The 21,801-nt window shown below is 36.5% G+C and overlaps 1 protein-coding gene across 1 annotated transcript in view; it reads left to right on the forward strand.

Moving 5' to 3' along the window:
- Positions 1–391: 391 nt before the first annotated feature.
- The window catches only part of LOC104165432 (calcium-dependent secretion activator 2-like), a gene marked incomplete at both ends in the record, with an annotated part of 66,970 nt that continues 45,560 nt past the window's right edge, over positions 392–21,801 (forward strand). Inside the window, 4 exons of the mRNA XM_009705070.1 lie at positions 392–493; positions 5,774–5,837; positions 8,011–8,134; positions 10,683–10,703. Of these exons, the coding sequence (XP_009703372.1) occupies positions 392–493; positions 5,774–5,837; positions 8,011–8,134; positions 10,683–10,703 (311 nt within the window). The remainder of the gene's footprint in view (positions 494–5,773; positions 5,838–8,010; positions 8,135–10,682; positions 10,704–21,801) is intronic.

The following is a 21,801-nucleotide window of genomic DNA, read 5'->3' on the forward strand; positions in this document are numbered from 1 at the left end:
AAAAAATCTGGAAGATCCAAGGAGTTGAAATTCACCAGGATCCAAGCAGACTCCTCTATTGTGCCGATAGTACTAATTTTCTTGAGAAAGAATATTGTGTATCTTTGGGAATGATTTGGGAGGAATATATGCTACCTTGTGTTCATATTGGGATCAGGGAGAAATTTAGGGCTTGAATTTAAAAATTCAGCTGAAAGGTTAAATTGTTTGTGTAGTTGCAATCTGTTCTTTAACTATATTCACAAGTTACTGTTTATCCTTCAAGGCAATGGGAAAGGGGAAAGGAGAGTTAGTACCCATGTTAACTGAAAGCTTTAAAAATAAAGATCACTGTTCAAAGAGAAATCAACATGAAGAGATATCAACAATTATTAAATATTTAATATTACAGGCCAGATGGAATTGGAACAGTATCTGTTGAAGAGAAAGAAAGGTTTGAGGAAATTAAGGACAGACTTTCCTCCCTTTTGGAAAACCAAATAAGCCATTTCAGGTGAGTGTATAATTTATTCAATGAATACTAAGTTTTTTCTGGAAGGATTTTGTCATGGTGTTCAATTTTGGTCTTAAACAAGTGGAGTGAAAATAAAATAATCTACCTGCAAAGAAATTTTGAATATATTAAATATGGAATAATTTATTTACCCAAGTGATTTTGCTTAAAATGTATTTGTGTATCATGTGAGTTGTATTTTTCTAAGGTAGAAAAGATTGTGCAAGAACATAGACCTGACTTTTGTTGATGCTTTTAAACTTTAAGCTTTCTATAACTCTAACTAAGAAAATTCTCTGAATGAAAATGACTGAGCCATAGCAATTTCTGGATTAGTTCTGATCAAAAAAATCATATAAGCAGAGAACATCTTTGATAGATGGCAGCTAAAATTTTCTAGATGTCTAATGTCAGTTTCTTCATTTCATGATATACTTATGTTTCCTAAATCAGCTAAGGTCCATCATCCTCAATAAAGAGTTTGTCATATGTAAGGACTGTCAATACCAGTTGAAGATGTTTAGGGAAGAAGTACAAGAAACGAAGAAAACTTGGGGTGATATTTCCTTCTATTTTCTAGCAATTGATGGTTTACAAAGCTTAGCATAAAAATGGCGTGTAGACCACCAAATCTGTTAGTTTATCACACTAAGCCAACCTATCTGCCATTATTCTGTCAATCGAATCCTTTTTTAGGATGTATTTGTAGAAATGTTTTGTCTCTGTATCACCTTATGACAACCAGTTCCACAGTTTAAATAGTGCTGCGTGAAACAACTTCCTTTTGCTTGGCAAGAATGGCTATAAGCTTGTTGGATGCCCCTCTGGTTTGATGAGGTAGATGTCTGGTATTCACTGGTATCTGTCATGTTGATACCTAGGTCGTTGGGGATTTTTTCAGCACGGAGGACATAGCAGTCTTCACTTGGGACTTCATTTCTGTGTTAAACTGAAGAGAGCTAGGATTCCCCTTGGAGGGTATTCCTTTTGGGAAAAAATGAAGCTCCCTTCCTTTATTTCCTCTAAAGATTCTTCCCTGACACATTTGCTGTTTCCTGTCTTCCATGGGATTAAATAACTCTTGCCAGAGAAGCGATACAGAGCAGCATAGGACAGAGTGCTTCCTACCCAGGCAGAAGGAAAATAGTGACAAAGAACATCATCTGCAAGGGGAAGGAAAACTTGTTTCTGTGACTGTCTTCTCATGCTTGCTACAAAAAAAAACAAAAAAACAAATATTAAGTATTGGAGCTAGAAGAAGACCTCTGACCTGTGATTGGCACAGTTATGACCATATCCTGTCACATTTATGGTAGAAACACAATGGCTGTAATTTCCAGTGAATATAAGTACTTTTACTCATACACAATGGTGAAGTCAGTGAGGGTAGCTGTGACCCAAAAAATACTGAAGCAGTAGAAACCTTCTGAATATGTACGGAGAGAGGAGGGAGATGAGGGAACAAGAAGAGAGGCTGGGCATCTTCAGAATAATTCTGTTCACCTTCAAGCCTTCACATCCATAAGACTAATTACAAAATGTATAGTAATGTCTAAATAATTATTTGAGTTGGAAGAAATAAAGGTAAAACCCATCATGTCTACTTATCTGCACACTAGAGTATGTTGATGAGCTTGGGCTATATCAGTGACCATAGGATATTTCTGCCTCACTCTTGGTGGGTTTTGAGGGAATTCAAGCAAAGTTAGAAACTCCTCCTTGAGAGCAATTAAAAGTATCATTCAAAGATGAATGCCTGTATCCTTCAGAGGACTCTTAAGGTTTGCCTTAAAATCCTATTTAATCAAGAGAGACAACAGTGCTCTGCCAGGTGAAGAGCAATTACTATGTCTTTCTCTGAACAAATGTTAGAAAAAAAAAAAAAAAATAGGTGGAATGTCTGGATTTAAATGAGGATACTAGCATAATACTGGTAGAAGGAGGAATTAATAGTGCCCTGGAATCTGAATTTATAAAGCATATAGAATCACAATATAGGACATCCTGATAAAGAATTGGCATTAGACTTTTAAAGAAAACCTTGACTCAAGTAATGTAAAAACATCACCTGTATCATTAATTAACAAAGAACAACCTTGGCTGTGAGATTGCTTTCTTAAGAAAACATAGTATTAAAACCACTCCGTATTCCAGTCCCTGAAAATTGTTGTGATAACTGTGAAATACTGAATATTTTGAAAAATATATTCAGCAGTAAGGATTGATGCAAACTATGCACTGAATTTCTCTGCTTTGGCCTTACCGCCCCTGAATGCCCTGGATTCCTTGTCACTGGGCAATCCCACCATCTCCCAGGCTGGCTTCCTGCTTCCACTGTTCTTTCTACTGTCAGTTTGAGCATCCATGCTGTTTATGTGTGCCCTAGAATATTTCAGAGACTTTTGTGTGCTCCTTGTTCGCATAGGTTTTACAGTTTTAAAATGCTGGATTCTCTGCAATAACCTCTTTATCTTCCTCATGGAGTCCTTTAAGGTTTGCTACATTGTTAAATTTTCTTGTTTTATGATCAGTACTATGGAGCACCTCTTCTGCTCTGCAGCTCTCGAACTATGTCCTGTTCACATTTGAGACCAAATCCAGAATAGCATCTTTTCTTGTGGGTCCTAAATTAACTGTCCAAGGAAGCAATTCAAAACTGTTCCAAAAATATTGTCATTATATCTCATCCTAATGAGACATTGATCAAGTGTACATGTGTGTAGTTGAAATCTCTTGCTATTTGTCATCAGTGCTTAGCTTCTCTAATCTCACGTAACATTTCGTAATCACACTCGTCATCCTAATTAGGGGGTCAGTGGTACAGACTTTCAAGGATCACCAGCGCTTTTTTTTTTTTCTGTAGTATGTCGGAACTTTTCTAAGCTTTGCCCTCGCTCCATTGCTTAGCATTGCATGCAGTGGTCAGCTGTCATTATGGACAGTTTAACTGAAGAGTGTATTTCTCTTCCTGCCTTTTCAGAGATGCACTGAACATTTGCTATGTCTGCCTAGGCCACACTCATCTGAAAAAGATGCTCTCCCATGCCTGTCAGCTAACCTGCAGCTTCCAGTTTTAATGCTCACCTATGGCCTTTTTAATTTTAATTTTCATTGCTATCAGCCTGGCTGCGTTATGATTAAGATGCAGTCAGCCAGTCTCATGATGGTGGCTCCATCTAAAGTATTTCCCAGTTCTTAAGGTACTTTAACCTTTCCTATCTGTCATCTTTCTTACCTACCCACGGAGACTTCAGATCTCTGCCTGCCTCTCAGGCATCAAATGTGGAAGAGCCAATATTTCAGAGAAAGCTGCTGTGAGGGTCTTGGACTTTGACCTCCTGCCTGGCTGTGTGAATTTTGTCTCTGGAGTGTTCCTCCTGCACTTCCATGTATTGGTGGTACTAATGTAGACTGAGTGCTGCTCCTTCTCTGTTCTCCCCTTGGTAACTTACGTAAACATCTGATGTCCACTACCTTTATACTCAGCAACTAACTTACTGCTTGGTCCTCTTGGATGTCACAGACTCAGTTGTCCATATGTCCAATAACTGAACTGACTACTACCACCATCTATGTCCCCCTGTCCTTAAGGATCCCCTCAACTGTAGGAGCATCCTTGCCACAACTGAACAGTGTGAAATTGGCTGCTATGGGGGTTTTATCCAAGACATTGAATTTCTCTTTGCCGGCAAGATGCTGCTTCCCTGCCTCCTCAGCAGCACAGATGCTGTAACACTGGAGGCAGGACTGCTCCAAGTGTCCCTTTAGGCCTCTACTGTGAACATTTCCTTTTCTTTAAGCTGCTTATAGCAAGAAAACAACTCTTCTCTGTCAGAAACTCCTTACACCAGTTGCACACATGAGCTTACTGCCCATGTTGTACTCATATACATTGTCTCTACAATAAACTGCGTGTCCCCTATTCTATTGTGGGACTTCTGTCTGCATCATGAACTTAAAACTGGTTGGGTTTTGGAAGCTTGTTATGTTATTTACATTGCAGAACACACCTGGAAGAAAGTCTTTGATTTGAAATAGTAAGTATACTCAAGAAATGAATGACATTTATTCAAAAACTACCATTAGAGGTTGACAGGAATAAACAGTGGGAAAGACCAGTCAAGGATTGTGGAAATATACTGCAAAGGGAGGAGGAGACAAAACACCTGAAGATGTGTTCTGTTTTAAGATGACTTAAAGCCTAAGGGTCATTAAATCTGCTTTGCTAATTTCTTAACCTGTCCTCAAAAACTATTAGCACTACAGTAAAAAAGAAACAAAATGAAGCAAAACACATACTGGAATTCTTGCTGTGGGAAATCCTTTTTTGACCTCATTTACAGGGCTTTGTTTTGGCTGACCAAAATGTGTATCTAAAATTCACTGGTCTGAATCCTTTCATCATCAGAAAAGATTTTACTATTGGAAAACATTAGAATATGAGGCTACCATTCTCATTGAGCAATAATAAGAAAAAAATAATCTCAGCAAAGTAAAAAATCCTTTTTCCAATTGGGGGTATCCCAGCAAGATTATATAGAGAGGATTAGGAGAGGTTACAGTTGCCTGAGCATTGTAGCCTCATTGAGCTGATATATTGGATCATTCAGCAGACAAAAATGAAAAACAAAGCTATGAATGGGATCACTTTTTAATTTACATAATTTTAGAAGTATCGAGACAGAAGTGGATACAGTTGAAGTTGTAGCTGATAAAATTTAAGATAACATAAAATGCTTTTCGAAGCCATTTATAATATAATCGGAAAAGATATGGAATATCTGCAGGCATTTTTATTCCGGTATATCTCTAGAAAGATAAATATCTGACATTTTACCCTTATCTTAATCCAATATTAAAACAAGACATAATATACAGAGTGCTACTTCACAGCTCCAGTAGCTGTCATGGCCGCATGAGAAATAGTACCTCTTTCCAGGAAGATGACAATTAAGCTCATCAGAGACCATTAAATATCCTTCATAGTTGAGAAAGTGGAAGTGATGCTTTTTGCCTTTGGTATTTTTTCTGTATTTAGGCCTGAGCTGCTGTTGGGCTGGTACTGCTCTACTATGTATACGCTCCATTGTAGACTCCCGAAGAGGCCTTCTGCTTTCATTAGTACTTCCTGTATGGGAGTCTTCTACTAACATAATTTAATGCAAATTGTGTACAGTTACGACTCAAAGTAAATTCTTAACTTAGGTATTATAATTCTGATCATTTTCTCTTCCTCTTCTTTCTTTTTCTTTTTTTTTTTTTTTTTTTTAATTTTTTAAGATACTGTTTCCCTTTCGGACGTCCTGAAGGAGCTTTAAAAGCCACACTTTCATTACTTGAAAGGGTAAGTTTGAGGACATATTTTAAATTCTGCTTGAGTACTAAGCCTGCATTTTTGTTTTTCCTTCAGGCTGCTGAAAGCAGACTCCTGACTTCTCAAGTATTTTGCTACTGGTTTTGATTGTTCATTGGGAGGTCTTTTTCTCATTGTCTTCCACAGAGGCAAACAGCTGTTTTCTGTAGGACTTATTTATTGAACTTTCACTTCAAGCCACTGTAGTGATTCTCTGTTTCTTTATAATTTAGTGACTACCCAGCATTACCTCTAAAGTAGTACAAGTCTACTCTACAGCCCCCCTTTTCTATGCTACTGCTGTTGTCTATACTGATATGTAACATTTAAAAGCTTCTATATAATCCAAATAATCTTCCATAAATGCATAATCTGAGTCAATTTAAGAAGAAAAAGCTATATGCAGCAAAACTGACATGGGCAGCTATAAATATAAACTCCTGCCCAGCAAATCCTCTTGTATTGACTGAAAGGGAGAAGACTTCATAATGGTAAAAGCTTCTCAGTCATCTCTGATAAAAGAGAACTTTAAATTCCAGCAGAGATTCCAGAGGAATTGTATCAGCAGGAGCCTGATGAAGGTGTGAATTCAAAAAAAATCTTAGATCCCAGTTTGTGTAGCTATACCGAAATCTGAGAGGTCTGGTCCTGGGCAGGGTCAGGTGTTCTGCACTGCAGGACACTCCATGGATAGAGATTCTGTCTTAGAAAACCTATGCCGTGTTCAAAAACACATAAAGAGTCTGGATATATATGTTTTCTTTCTTTTATAATCTCAGTGGCTGCAGTGCTGTGTAGATTCCTTCGTGTTATATGAAACAACCATTTCCTCTCACTGTTCCTGCCATTACAAATGGCAATGATACTCTAGCCGGTGCTCAAGCAACACCGTTGTCGGTCTTGACTGGGAATAAATGTGCATTCCTGTAGTTGTGGATGCAAAATGGGTTAGAAGCGTTATACTTTACCTGTCTTTGAAAATTTTGAAAAAAAATCAGATCCAGAATAAAAGGGTTTGAATACTGTATTTTCACTTGTTGATAACCCAGAAGTTATTCATTAAAAAAGCAAGTTAACAGAGGTAGCTATGTTGTATGTGTGTGCAAGTAATGGAAAAATTCTGCTTTGCAACAGTGACTTCGTAATAGCTTCTCTGATGCTGAACCTGTTTCTTTTCTACTATACCCTTCCCCAGACCATATGTCTTGCTCCCTCCCTTTAACAGTAATTTTTAGATATGTTTTATAAGGGTGTACCTTGTCTGGGGTTCCATTGGCGAAGTGCTTTATAAAAGTTGTGAGTTATCTGAAATTTTGTTATTTATATTAAAATGTGGTAAAAACATACTGAGTTTTTACACCTACCTGTTGAAAGTTAAGAGTGTAGAATTAAAGTAAAAATGCAAATGAACTATTAACTATTTTTTTTATTGTAGTAATTCAGAGTATATAATGTTGCATTCATATAAAGAGGTATATATTCTCAGTTTAACCTCACTTGCAATAGGTGATCTATTTTATCAGTCCTATATTTTAAAAATGAATAGGCTTTAAAACCTGTCAGGTTTTGAAAAGCTTTATATGATCTATTCTTCTGCTTGTCCGTAATAAAATATTCCACCAGAAGTTCAATGTTTTCCCTGCCTACTGTAGATGACTGTTTTTCACAGCACGGACATGTTGAATTTGAATAACTTTATGAAGGAAGAAAAGCAAGTCAGTATTAGCTAGCTCTGATGATGCTGTTTGCAGTTTCTCCTTTACACTGTGGAAGAGTCAATGGTTATGCAATGGTGGAAGGTTTTCCACAGGTGAGAACCAAGTAAATTTCCACATCCACATCTTTAGTGGGCACCGTGATCCAGCCCATCCACGGAATGCTCTTGTTATACTGGTCTTGGCATCACCCAAACGAAGACTGATTGGCATGCTGCAAGATGCCAAACAGTAGGGGTATTGTATATAAATACCATATAGGCAGTCAAACCAGGGTTGAACAGAAACCTTCAAAGGCAAATATCTAGTTCCCCCAGCTGAAATAGTTCCTTTTTGATTTCTGCCTTTAGTCGTCATCAGATCTGTAGTAACTTTAGGATACTTTTATCCTTTTCCCTTGGGTTTTGTGTAATGACTGTAACCAAGCGATATAACTGTCTCTGACACAGGTTTTAATGAAAGATATTGCCACTCCCATACCAGCAGAAGAGGTGAAGAAAGTGGTTAGAAAATGTCTGGAGAAGGCTGCCTTGATCAATTACACTCGACTTACAGAATATGCCAAAATAGAAGGTTAGTACAGCAATCAACTGCCAAAGTGGCTGTAAAAGCCAACAATGCGTATTAACTGAATATTATGTGAGCAGCCTTTTCCCTTTCCAGAACAAACCCCTTCCACAGCAAGGGGAAATGTCTCATTAAAATCTCAGCTGGTGAACTGTGGAGCTTTTTCCTATTCATTGCTTTAATATGCCTCCTGGGACCCTGTTTGAATGGAAGACTAGGACTTCCTAATTTAAGTTGCTCTTTGTTCTTACTCTTGAGTTCTCCATAAATCTAACAGGTTGTTTATGGGTTATTTTTTATTTCTCTATTTCTAGTAATTAAACTACTGACACGAAATTCTTTCCTTAACAGCAGTGGCAATACCTTGAAACTTGAAAACTGAGATGCTTTTCTAATGTACTTAAAAGATAGATAAGTGGTACTTGTTTTTGCTGTTGTGTTGTCAGATGTACAATAATAATCTGATGATTAAAGCCTTGATTACATGCTGATTTTCTGAATGAATTAATGGACGAAAATAGTAGATTTCATGGTAATCAGAAGTTTTTCTGGAATTTAGGTATGTTCTAGAAAGTGTATAATGGAATTAACTAAGATTTTGCTCAAAAAAGTTGACTAGGATACACAATGCCATTTTACTATTAGTAAACCTTATGTAGAACATAAAGGAAGTCATAATAGTCAAATGCCTTCTCAAGACACATCTGTTATTCTTCATAAAGTACAGAAAACTTGAGATATACCTGTACAGGTATATTCAGGAGTAGAAAACACTGTGTGTGCATCTATATAACTGGATTTTTGGAGGCAGAGTCAATTAATATGAAGGATTAATTCTGCTTTAAAAAAAATCTAAATTTTATGCATATTATGTTTTTTATAACATGTATTTCTAGCAATACACTAGAAGAAATAGAGTTATCATAGCAGCAAAATGAAGAAGCCTCATATGTTTAGCAATATTATAAGGCCAACTTTTTTTCCTTTTTCCATTTCTGCTCAAATTCTCTGAGAAACATGAGTTAACCAATCTCACAAGTGATTAACAAAAAAACCATCTCATCACTATAGCAACCTGTATTATATCATGGGAGTAACAACATGAAACCATCTTAGTAACCAGTTTATCATAATTAATTATGATATCATGTTGTGTTAAAGAAAAAAGGATGAATATTAAATCTATTCTGGAAAACGAAAAAGCAAAAATAACTGGTTTCCTTAGTTTTTGTCTTTATGTATTCAAAAAGGGGATTTTTTAATGTTCAGTATTTCAGTCTTTTATCAAACCTGTTGAAATAATGGGTATAAAAATAGAAACATTTTCAAAATGTGACAAAAGCACGCGAAAGATATCTAAACTTACTGACACTAAATTGGATTGGAAAAGTTTTTTACAATCATGTGAATACATCTTTGCCCAAGATTTTTAATTATATCCTAGAGAATTGTGGCAGTTCCACTGCAAGTAGCAAATTTTGCACTTTAAAACATGCACGCCCATAACACTGCAGTAAGCTGGAACAGCACATAAAACTACCATCCATCCCATGGCATATTTTGACTTGTAGATATCTTTGTGGATTTATTGTCTTTTGGTTGAAACACAACTAGATTTCTGTAAGTAGTTGTACACCCATGTAATTGTAAACCCAAAACACAATAGATAATTGCATGTATAAGTCTAGTACCTCAACGAGAAATAGGTTGAGTACTTTTCTGATAATAGAGTACTATTTGAGAGTGAAATGCTCCAGCATCATAAGGTCTGAAAATTAAACACATTGCAGTAGCAGTGAGACATGTATTGGTCTCTTTCTACACTGTGGTCATTACAAAGATCTGACGTTTTTACCAATATAAATGTAGTAGTTTTCAGCAATACGTTCCATTCTGCTTCTTTAGGTTTATGGAAGCATTGTTGCATCCATGCACTGAAATTACATTCTTCTCTTGAAAGTAGTTCATGTTAGTGTTTGCATTAATTGCTTACTCCTCAAATTGCATACAGAAAGCATAGAGTCATTATCTTTATAACATTGCTGATGTCCTCAAATGTAGCTGTCATTACATTTTGGGGATTTTTTCCTATTCTTTGAATATTTCTTCAGTGAACAACATGCTATCAGTCAGTCAAAATCCAACTATTGCATGATAATATCAGGAATAGACCAATAGTAGCTACCTAAAAAGTAGAGATACAAAGAAGGCTCTAACAAAAATAATATTCTTATATTCTGACTTTCTTATATTCTTTTACTATTATTTATGCTTCTAAATTCCCAGGCACAATAACTCAGCCAGTGAGCCCGAAATGTAGACTATATAGGACTAGTAAATATAAATGTACTACCTAAAAACATGCACCATTTCACCCTCAGCTTGTGTGAGCTGACTGTCAGGACTGTTCCTGCTATATTGAAGATTTTTAAGAAGATTTTAACTCCTTATTTGGTATTCATTCTTCTCTAATAAAATTAAAATAGTTACAATTCTGTAATGATGTTTTTCTTCTCTTTTTTTTTTTTTGTTTGTTTGCTTGTTTTATGTTTAGCAACAGCAGAAAAGGACTCAGGTGATTACTAGTTGTGTGCATGTCTGCATGTATTACAGATGTAGTGTGTTGTGTCTGTTGTGTTATTATTTTCGTTGATTTCAACAATACCAAGATACTGACCAGAACATGTATGAACATTAAAATTATTTTTGATGTAGTATACTGCGTGCATTCTTCATTTACACTGATACTTAACTATGATGTGCATATTTATTAGCAATTTAGATAATTTTATATTCTGGAATATGATGCAATTGTAGTTTCTGTGAAAGAGGTGTAACTAAGTGATGCAGAAAAGTTTGGCTCTTAAGTTCAAAATCAGTCTGTTATTTAGAGAAATGTAGTTGTGTAGTCATCAGCAAAAATAGTATCCATTTCATAACGGGACTGCTGGATTTATTGATGAAGGTCTTGATAGAACTGATTTTGTAAAACTGCTTTTGCATTTCTCAGATATGGCTTTATTTAGTGATATGTTTATTTTTCTAGTTGCAGCTGAAAGTTGGGAGAATGGTAGATCTTTGTCTTCTTAATTTCATGAAGCTGATATGGTGTATATTCTCCAATAGTGCAGAGAGGTTTTTTTAAATGCTTGTATCCTGATATTTAATGGAGTAATCATAAAAAGAGCATGGCTGAAGTAGTGTTTGTGGCTGAGTAGTATTGGCTGCATAGAAATATGAGGGATTGTGCATATATATACTATGAAATAGATGCACACAGTGCTTTCTCTTACCTTTTTTTTAAGGCATACACACAGACCCAGTGCAAGCCTGATCGTGGGGTTTCCACGAATAACATCAACCAGTTATGGGAAGGGGCATTAAGTTGGTGGTATTCTCAGGATGAAATCATTTTCTGTCTGGAAAGACAGACTGGCGTGATGACTATAAAGGTGACATGAAAGTAATTCAAAGTGGAACTCCTTGCCAATGAGGGACTTGAAGAGTGAAAGATTGTCTATTTTTGGAGGAACAGCTTCTCTAGCCGGTAAACAAGCAAAAAGTACTAGCAAACTATAAAAACTACCTTTTTTTTAAGTCTGTATTCCTAACTGAAGGTTAAAAAAATTTCATTAGTTCCCAAAACTTCCACTAGTTTTCATTTGAAAGCTTTAAATGCCCTGGAAATAGAAGAGTTGTATTTGGAATTGTTAAAAAAGAGAGCAGACAATGCACTGGTGGTATGGGTATTCATGCCAGGATGAGTTGATACAAGCTCACGTAGATAAGGTAATCTCCTGATCCCCTCTGATCAACGGGGAGAGGTTCGCTAAGCAGGTGACTCAAATACACCCTAAGACAGTTTCCCTACTAGGTAAGATACCTAAAACTAGATAGCACAAATATTCCATTTAGTATTTTTATGCCTGTAGATATTGAAGAAAATATCTCTTCAAATCAGGAATTTAGAAAAATGTTGAAATTAATTTGTGAAAAGAGAAAACTAATTTTAGCGTTTGTGTCCTTTGACCTTTCCACTCTAAAACCTCAGCTGTACACTTTTATATAATGCATATCACCTCAAGCACAAATCTTCCTTGTGCCACACGCTTGCTATTCTTATTTTTTCTCAGGCTCTTTATGTCAGAAATATAGACCACTAAGCACAGATGACATACACTTGCAAGCACACACACAGACAAAAAAAAAAAAAAAAGACTGTACCTGATTTCAGTCATTTTACATTAGGTTTACACACGCTTTGAAAGAAACTATTGCTATGTTCTTAAGACAGGATAGCAAAGCTGTCCCTTAAGTGACCTGGCAAATAACTGTATTAGAGAATGGATGAGAGGAAAGCCTATCACATACAGTGAGTAAATGGAAATTCACTGTGTGAGTTAGGTGAAGCTAGAGGTTTATAGGCTACGTTTACAATTTAAGTGCTTAATTAAGTTCCACTTCTGACTAAAAATGCAGCTGAAAATTAATCAGACAACTCAGAGAAATTAATTTTATTGAAAGTAGTAAATGGAATGTGTTCCGTCAGAATTTTGTGTCCCATTGAACCCATTTCTCTGAAGCAAAAGATGAAGCAGCTGAAAGGAATCCGAATAAAATGATATTTTAACCTGGCTAACGGGGCCAAATCCTGCTCCTGTTGGTGTCACTAGCTAAACTCCTGCAGATTTCATCATGAACTTGATGTACAGTATGCTTAGCCCTAATACCATATATCGCATAGTTGTGGAAAATAAGGGAAAACCATTTCTTGATAACAATTATTTACCCTTTAACTTTTGCACTAGATACTGTGTAGAGAATCTTGAATTGCAGGAGTGTCCTTGTTAGGTAATACAGGGGTGAACATGCAAATTCTTTTTGTTACAAGAATCCTTTTCCAGCAGTGTGGTTGCCAGGTTCCCAGGTCTATTCCCCAAGTGCTCTCATTTTCACAGTCTCAATTGAACAAGACTGAATGCTTTCCCAGAAGACGGTGGTTACTTTCTTAATGGCAGGCACAGTGGTATAAGCAGCACTTGCATCAACAGGATTTGTTTGCAGTCAGGATGACATTTTATTTAGCACTCCCGTGTCATTGTACTATTATGAATACAGAACAGCTTTTTTTCAGTAAAAATTACATTTGCAATCACAATTACACAGAGTTCAGCATGTCATTCCTTACGACATGTACAGCTGAAATTCTCATGGAGCAGCTAATCTGTTCAGTCAGTATAATTGCTGTTATGAGGAGAACAGCGGCAAACCTACTATTATAATTTTGAACTATGTCTAAGAACTCTCATATAATGCCCTTAGAGTTTGGAGCAAGGGTTTATAATTTGTCAAGGAGATGATCACAGCATCAATATGTGAAAATCTCTTTTTAAGTATAAATCGTTCTCATTTCAGCACATGCTGCCTTTGAGACTTTGCTACCTGAAAGGTAGCAAAGATTTTTAGAATTTTAGATAGTTTTGTGTATGGCATATTTTCCTGTCTTATTCAGTATTTAACTTGAGTTATCTCTTCCTATAGATAATGTTGAACATAACTGGACCTGTTAGGTGCTGAGGCCAGAGACAAATAGCATTCTTCTGAGGCATTTTGTATAGCTTCCAATGAACTGCTTCTAGAAATTTGCACGCCTCCCTCACCTGTTTTCTCTCCTTCAAAAAAAGATGGACTTCCTTATACAGGATTCATATTTTTTACTTATATTTTATAGACATCCATTAACACACAGAGAGAGTAATAAAATACTTTATTTATTCCTTCTCAGAAATGAATGGTTTTCCCCATATAAATTTATTTGAAATTTGAATGGATGAGGAGTAATGGACTCTGATACTGCTGCTGTCATTGCCTAAGAGAAGTGGTAGAAACCTACATGTAAATACATTTTTCAGCGCAAGGATATTACCTTGCCGTGGAGAAATAAAGGGACTGGGTTAGGGATTAAAGTGGTAAATGGCTGTGAAGAGAACAGGGCAGTGTCTGTCATTGTCCGTAGATACTCGTTTCTGAAGCAAGACAGACTGTAAAGATTTGAATTATTAGGTATTTGTCTTTTAACTCATTAATTTTTAAAGGTCTGCAGTAACTGAATATACTGGGCTCTTTCTGCCAATCAGTTTTAAAAAAAGGAATGAGAATAAATTAGATTAAAATCAGAGCAAATAGTTACTGTGTAGTGTGCAATTGCTCAAAGACAAATGACAGTTGTCAGCCCAGCGTTTCCTTCTATCAGACAGACTGCCAAAGGCTGAATGACTCTTAGCTCCGTACAATAGAAGGTCAGGAGCAACTCAACAGTTTGCTGTTTTTTAAAGAACATCGATCGTTAACATACTCATTACATACAAGTTTCTAAAGGAAGGGTAGTATGTAAATGCCCTCAAGGCTCAGAAGGATCTATCTGACTTAAAAATAAGAACACTACAAACATTATTGAAATTGAGAAGGCAAGTGGAGAGAGTCATTGTACCTGGAGAGGACTTGATTAAAGCTCTCCGTGCATGTTCATTTCACTGAACAAACAAAACCGAATGCGTTGCACAGCAGCATAGCACCTTCTTGGTCTCTGTCTGTTGTGCAACTGAATGGAAAGAAGAGGATATGGGCAAATATCCCTGATTTCAATTTTGGAGCAGAGGTCTGGAAAAGAACCCCTGAATTGTTAGGTCCACGTCCTGATACTCCTTCATAAACATACCCATGTCCTCTCTTAACAGCTGGGCTGAGTCAGTCTTTGTCACTGCTCTTCCCCTTTTCTGCCCCCTGCTTCACCCATGTGAAGGCCATTTCAAGACCTGTTTGCTCTACAAGTGTAGGAATCACCTTACAGTCAAATTAGTTCCTAGTTTTTAGCATGCTGACCTTTTTCTATATCCCTAATGAAGGAAGGATATTTCCCTCTTTCATCAGCATTTCATCGTCTCCAATTCCTCCTCACCCTATGGTGCATTTTTAGACAATTGGTCTCATGCAACCTAGCATTTCATCACCTTGTCTCAGAGTTTTAGCCTCCTGTTCTTCACTTTTATCATCTTAGGAGCCTTTCTCTATTAAAGTTTGAATTCCACCTTCTTGTACATTGGTGACAACAACTGTGCAAAGTCATCCCCATGAGACACCTTGCACAGTACTAGTAGTACTATTATACCAGAAATGCTTCATTGAATATATCCAAGGAACACTGGTCTTTTGATGTCTATACCATGTTTGTGGCACACAGCCATTCTGTGAAAAGTAACTTCAACCCAATCTTCAGAGTTTTGATCATTTCCAGTTGACAAATTCCCAGTTTATAGCAGAAGTTTATTGCTGTTTGTGTGTCAAAATTTATTGCCCTCCTTCCTAAAGTGTTAAATCTTGTTTGTTTCTCCCATTCTTTGGAATTATCCAATTCTTTTTGCTGCATTTTGACCCTGCTATGACCCGGACCTCTGGTCTCTTGCCAGGGGTTTACAACACTGTTATCAGTGCACTCCTAGTGTTCATTCTGAAGTTGGTGAACATACTAAGGAAGCTCAACCCTAAGATGAATCTTCAAGGAATTCCTCAAGAAACCTTTCTTTGCTCTTTCTCAGCAGTACCTATTGCCTTTCTCTTGAGGCAGCTTCTTTATCCAACACATAGTTTCTTTTTTAATCCTCATTTTCTTCAGCTTAACTGATAGTTTTCCTGTGAGGCACACTATCAAATGCTTTATTAAAGTCAGAATAGATGAGATCTACTGAATTTCTTTTATAAGAAAATATCCTCTCAAGAAAAGCTACTGCACAAGTCTAATGCGACCTACCTTTGTAAATCTGTTGTACATTTTATTCTGTTTTCTGTTCATTTTATGTCCTCAATTAGTCATTTCTTCAAAATTTGTTTTAAAGTTAATAATTGTCAACATCACTTTTCCCTCCTCCTTACCTGCTGACATTAGATTTGCTGTTGTCATTGTTCAGTAACTCCCTAAAATTTAGATTTTTAAAATTATTAGATTTTTTAAAAACACTTATTACTAAGTCTGCACATTCAAGTGCCCATTTTCTCTCAGACTAGTATGTCAGTTATTCAGGTCTCTTCATTCATGGAGCCCTTCAGTTTGCCATGTTTGTTACCTCTGAGTTTTATTCCACAGGAACAGAAAGTGAGAACATTACTTCTTTTCCCTTTTGAAGAGAAATTAGAAGGGAAAGGAAGAAGATACCAGCTGCTTGTATCTGTGTTGCCAAAGCCAGGATACAACAAATCATAAATTGTGTCTTTGATCAGCAATTAAAAATTGAGATTTCTGTTCATTTCTGCCTTTTTTTTTCTGCTTTTACCTTTTCATATTCATTGTTTCAATTTTTTTCCATAAGCCAAGATTCTCTTTTTTGAAAAACAAAACAAAACAAAAAAAAAGAAAACAAAACCAACCTGTGATTGTCCCATGAAGGTGATTCTATTGAATACTATGATAAAATTTAAAAAACTGAAAACAATATCGTGTGACCCACTTTATAAAATGATAGATTATAGACTAGGAGATGTGAACTCTGACTTTCTACAAATCTCTTAACCTCTCTGTACAAAGGTGATAATGGTAATTAATTTAATTTTTTTTTTTGTCCCTAGAATTTAAAATCCTATTGAATTGTTAGAAAGCAATTATAGAAAGGCTGGTTTCAACGTCATAATTAAAGCTAAGTTCCATTATTTATATGATTAGAATTTTTTTTTAATCAGAAGAATATAGGATGTCCTCCCAGATGGCCACTCCTTAGTTTTTCATGCAGAATTAATTCTATGAGAATTTGCAAGAAAATCCACCACAGTCAAATCGAAATTATCTGTGGGTAGATTATTCCAGTTGCGGATTAACTCTGCAGAGTCAGTTCAGGTCTAGTAACAGAATCAGTTCATCTCCAGTTTATTGATGATTGTACTGCTTTTGATACAAGTCTAGAAGCAATCTTGCTGTTTTCACATGGCAAAAAGTCCAAATTAATGGGCCCTACTGGAGCAGAGTTGGCTCCATACAGCTCAAATTATGATGTATCTGTATTATGAAATTATATTATGGCCTGCTTTACTGCAGGGCTTCCCTGACATCCCCTCTGCATCAATACAAGTTCACTTTCAGGCTCTATTTGGAGTGAATCAGCCAGATTCCTTGGCAAGAGAGCTGGTATAGAATAAAGGGTAGCTCGTTTAGGCTCCATGCAATACAATTGGATTTGGAAAGAAATACATAAGATTTAGGTCCCTCTGCACAATATCCAGACAGGCAATATTCCTTCAGAAACTCCCAAACTTGCTAAGGCCGTGCACTGCTGTGTGTGCAGCGCATCCTGGAAGGAATTTGGCAGCCAAGAGTCACCACCTTATCTGCCCTCCTGTGGGTCTAATTGTGGCACGTGTGTAGAAATGAATTAGTTGATGGTCAGACACCTCCATTAGTAGACATCTTGCACTTTCTCCAGGCTTTAATGCTGGTAGCATTCATGTTAAGTAGCACAAGAGCTGAGTGCTGCCAGCAACTGGAGCAACAGTGCCGATGAAAATTAAAACAAATGCCAGTTGTCTTACATGAAGAATCAAAATGCAAACTGGATGTTCTGTTGCAATTTGGCATAAAATGAGCTGGAACAAATCCTCGGCTGCAGCATCACCACAGAAGTCTCCAGCCCCATCTGGCTGGGTGTGAAGGTATCTGTAAGCCCATGGGGCTGGGAACTTCGGGTCTCTCAGCATACTTGCCTTTTTTCCAATATCCCTACCGTTGGTCTGTGGGAGACTGTCTGGCCTGGAAGTGGGTTGGCTCTCCTGAATGTCTTTGTCTGGATATGCTTGTTTGAAGAAAAGGAGGAAGGATGAAAAAAAGGGTAAGGGATATATGTTGTGCCACAGGGGGAAGACTGGCAGGCCAGAGACAAGTACCTCCCAACTGCACTGTACTCATACCCGAGGAGGAGAATCACCTCTTTAATCAGCAGATTCCTGTGCTCAGCAAATGCCAGTGAGAAATTAAACACACATATTTAACAGCTGACGTGCTGGAGAGAAAAAGAAAGAGGTGAATTGTACATTTCTCTTCAAGGATAATCTCTCTTCTGGAAAGCAAGTTTAAGTTAGGTTTTAGACATCCTGATGGGCTGAGGAAAGGAGGAATGGGGAGAAGTTCTCTGACCTGTGTGACACAGGAGGTCAGACTGGATGACCGGATGGTCCCTTGTGGCTCTAGGCTCCATCGATCCATGAAGCAGTCACCTTTTCATTTCAGTAGTGTTTTAGTCAGTTAACTTAGCTCATTTAACAATATTTTCTTGGTACCTGTGTGACTCACTGATAATGCGTACTTGAGAAAGCATCGGTTGTTTGCGAAGCCTGGCTTGCTTTTTCATTTTGGCAGAATGCGAAGCTGAAAACAGATGATTGATGGCTTTTTCTGTTTATTTTCTAAAAGATGTCAAGCAGCATATTTACTGACTCGACTCCTGCTGCAACTTGTTAGTTTGAGCAGTGTAAACACATCTTAACAACCCTTAGTAATTGTGGGAGGAAAGACATCATGAATATAATGAAAACTGACAGCATTGATTTCCATTCCCGTAATTTTTTTACGCTTATAAAGACAAGCACAGTATTTTGCTCAGATGTTTTGGAGGTTCTAAAACTTCCAGATAACCATTTATTGGTATTGATATTTCAAATATACCACTTGTTTGGTAAAAAAAAAAGTTAATATTTCATTCTTTTTCTCTCAAATTACTTCATAGCTCCTTGTTTATACAGCTATGTAAATGGTTGTTATCTATAACATGTGTTCGCTAGATTTTGGAAAGTGAAAGGTCCTTAATTAAAGAGAAAAAAGACTAGCTAATCTGGTAACTTACAGATGGAAAAGGAAGCTTTGGATGAAGCCTAAGTAAAATGTAGGGAAGCATACGCCATCCAAATGAAATTGCATGTATTGATTTATTCTATGAATAAGTGAATAACAACAAAATTAGAGAGATTTGTCCAAGGATGCAGAGTGCAATTCTCTACCACCTTTTCTTGTCAATAAATCTTATAGGAAAATAGTGACTTTTAAAATATTGTCAACAACTGTACGAAGAGTAATCAAGAGTAATTTACCTGTTTTTAGCAAGTAATAAATAGTTTCAGAGTAAACTGCTAAATAGTAAATAGCATGGGGAATTTCGTGCAAACTTGAAACTGGAATTCATTGAGCCTAATCTGTCCCACATTTTTAGTCATTCCTGCCAAGAAACATCATTCACAAACTTGCCACACTCACCTCAAAGGGACATTTACAGTTTTCATCTCTTTTTCTTCCTGAACACCCTAGTCCTATTGAAGAAACTATTCCTGAACATTAGTCCCATAACAACTTAAATCCTTGCAGTTTCTGGCTTAAATAATTTGTCATGACTGATTTATTTTTATGCCAGCATCGCCCGGATCATAACCAGGTCTTCTCCTTCCCAGGTGTTCCCACTGTGGGAACACTGTATTCCCGCATTGCCTGTGTGCAACCACTTCTGATCGCCTCTTTCATCCTTCATTTTATTAGGCTTATTATGCCTTTCAAACAAACACACCAAAAAAACCCAAACTCTCCATTTGATGCCATTTCTGATTGAAATTCAGAATTCTTATACTTTCAATGCCATTTCTGATCAAAATTCATCAATTCAACACAGATGATCAGAACTGCAATTCCTCAGTGCCTTGCTCAATGGAATTAATACTTCCTTGAGACCATGTTTCTCTTCGTCATGATCTCATCACACTGGTGGTTTAGGATAACCTCACAGTTAGCTAGTACATCTATGGTCTTTCTCCTGCTCTCCCTACTGATAAGAGTATCTGTTCAATACCCATTTTTAGGCTATCTTGAGCTTATTCCAAGTGTGGAATAAGTGAACTTACTCCAATGCAAAAAAAGCAACATCAGATTCAATATAATTGTTAGAATGACTTTCTTACTAATTTCAAGGAGCCCTTCTAGGAGGTAATCTTTTTAATAGTTTATAGCTTATTTAATTTCATTAGGAGTGAATGCAATTATGAATGCAATTATTTTGTTTACTTGGTTAGTGGTAAGGTCTATGAAGATCAGGCTGCATTTGTAATAAAATGAGTTGTTTATGCTGAAATCAGAAGTGCCAGTCGTACTCTGTATTAATATCACTGATTTCTTCCTACGACTCATTAACATTGGTGATACTGATAGTGATGTATCAGCTGTACGGATAGTACTTGCTGTGTGTTCAGGGAGGGGAGGACCCTGGCCGCTGGAGGAAACAGCAGTTTCAGTCCAGGATAAGCCTAGAAACCACTGTTTAAGCCTGAATCCAATAGTAGTCTTTATACTACAACCTAAATAATAGGGGCTGGACCAATCCTTTCTAATCTCACTTGGCATAATACATTAATATAATTGTGGTTATATTCATATAATTGCTCTACAGTATCAAATTTGCGAATTCAGTCATCGTGAATGTAGATTTGTGTCCTGGTGTGTGTTTTGTGCTTGGTCCATTTTCATACAATAACTCTTTCTTGAGTTAGATTGTGGTTTTGGAAATATCATTATTTCAACATGCCTGCTTATGTGGTCTATTTTAATAAGATTTGAAAAGGTTTTTTCAGTTACTTCAGTAACTAATTTGTCTACTTTGTTTTTTGCATGAAAACAGTATGTTTTTATAGTCATCTTTAATCAGATGTTTACTGGAGGTTCTAATCCAATGTTTCTTCAAAAATTGCATTAAAGCTATATATTTCATCAAGGTACTATGCATCAGTGTTAGTGCTGAAGAACTGGACAAGGTCACCTGCCTTTAAGATGCCTGAAAAGTTTTTGGGCTTGCCAGAAATGTTAAGCGTTAAAAATATTTAGTGCATGCAGTTTGATATTCTTACTGACACCAAGGAGATTATGTAAGTTTTTTAATTAATCTGCTAATTTTCTATTGCATAAAGTGGGAAAGAAGTGTCAGCAGAATTTTCTATATAGGAAGATGTGTATTCATGTGATTTGCTATTCATGTGACCTATGAATATGCACAGAAAATGAGAAAATAGGATTCCTGAGATTTGCACTCACCCTGTGTTATCAGTTTCATAAGTCCTCTGCAAACCATTAATGTGACCATACTTTATATAGGATTAAATTGTACATCATCATTTCTGCCCCATGATTTATGCTTAGGGACAAGAGCTTTGTTAAGTAAACAAGCTCAGATAGCTAATACTGAAGTTATTCCTAATGATATAAATTATGTAGCTGGAGAAATTACTTTCACTGGTTAAACTATGATTGTAAAAAATCTCAGTTGGTCTCTTCCCTTGTCTCCCATGGCTCTTCCTGGAATCTAGGCCTATGAATTTTTTTTAATTGAAAACTAAACTGAGTTTAATTGCCCTGTAAGAATTTTAGTTATATTTGTTTTACCTTTTTTTGTTTGCTTTCTTTCTTAAGTCTGCTCTATAGAATGAGTGATCCTGATGTCATTTGTAACTTCCCATTTGTCCTTGTTTTCTTTTATGTGGAGCTTTTAGTAGGCTTGTTTCAATTCTGTTATAACATCTTTATTTTATAGTGCTACTTTTCACTATGGTACTGAAAAGAATGCAGATTCACTCTTACTGCTGAAGAGCAGGTAGAAAATTAGCTA

The sequence above is a fragment of the Cariama cristata genome, unplaced genomic scaffold, assembly GCF_000690535.1.
Source record: "Cariama cristata isolate BGI_N322 unplaced genomic scaffold, ASM69053v1 scaffold668, whole genome shotgun sequence".
In the NCBI taxonomy this organism is placed as follows: Eukaryota; Metazoa; Chordata; class Aves; order Cariamiformes; family Cariamidae; genus Cariama; species Cariama cristata.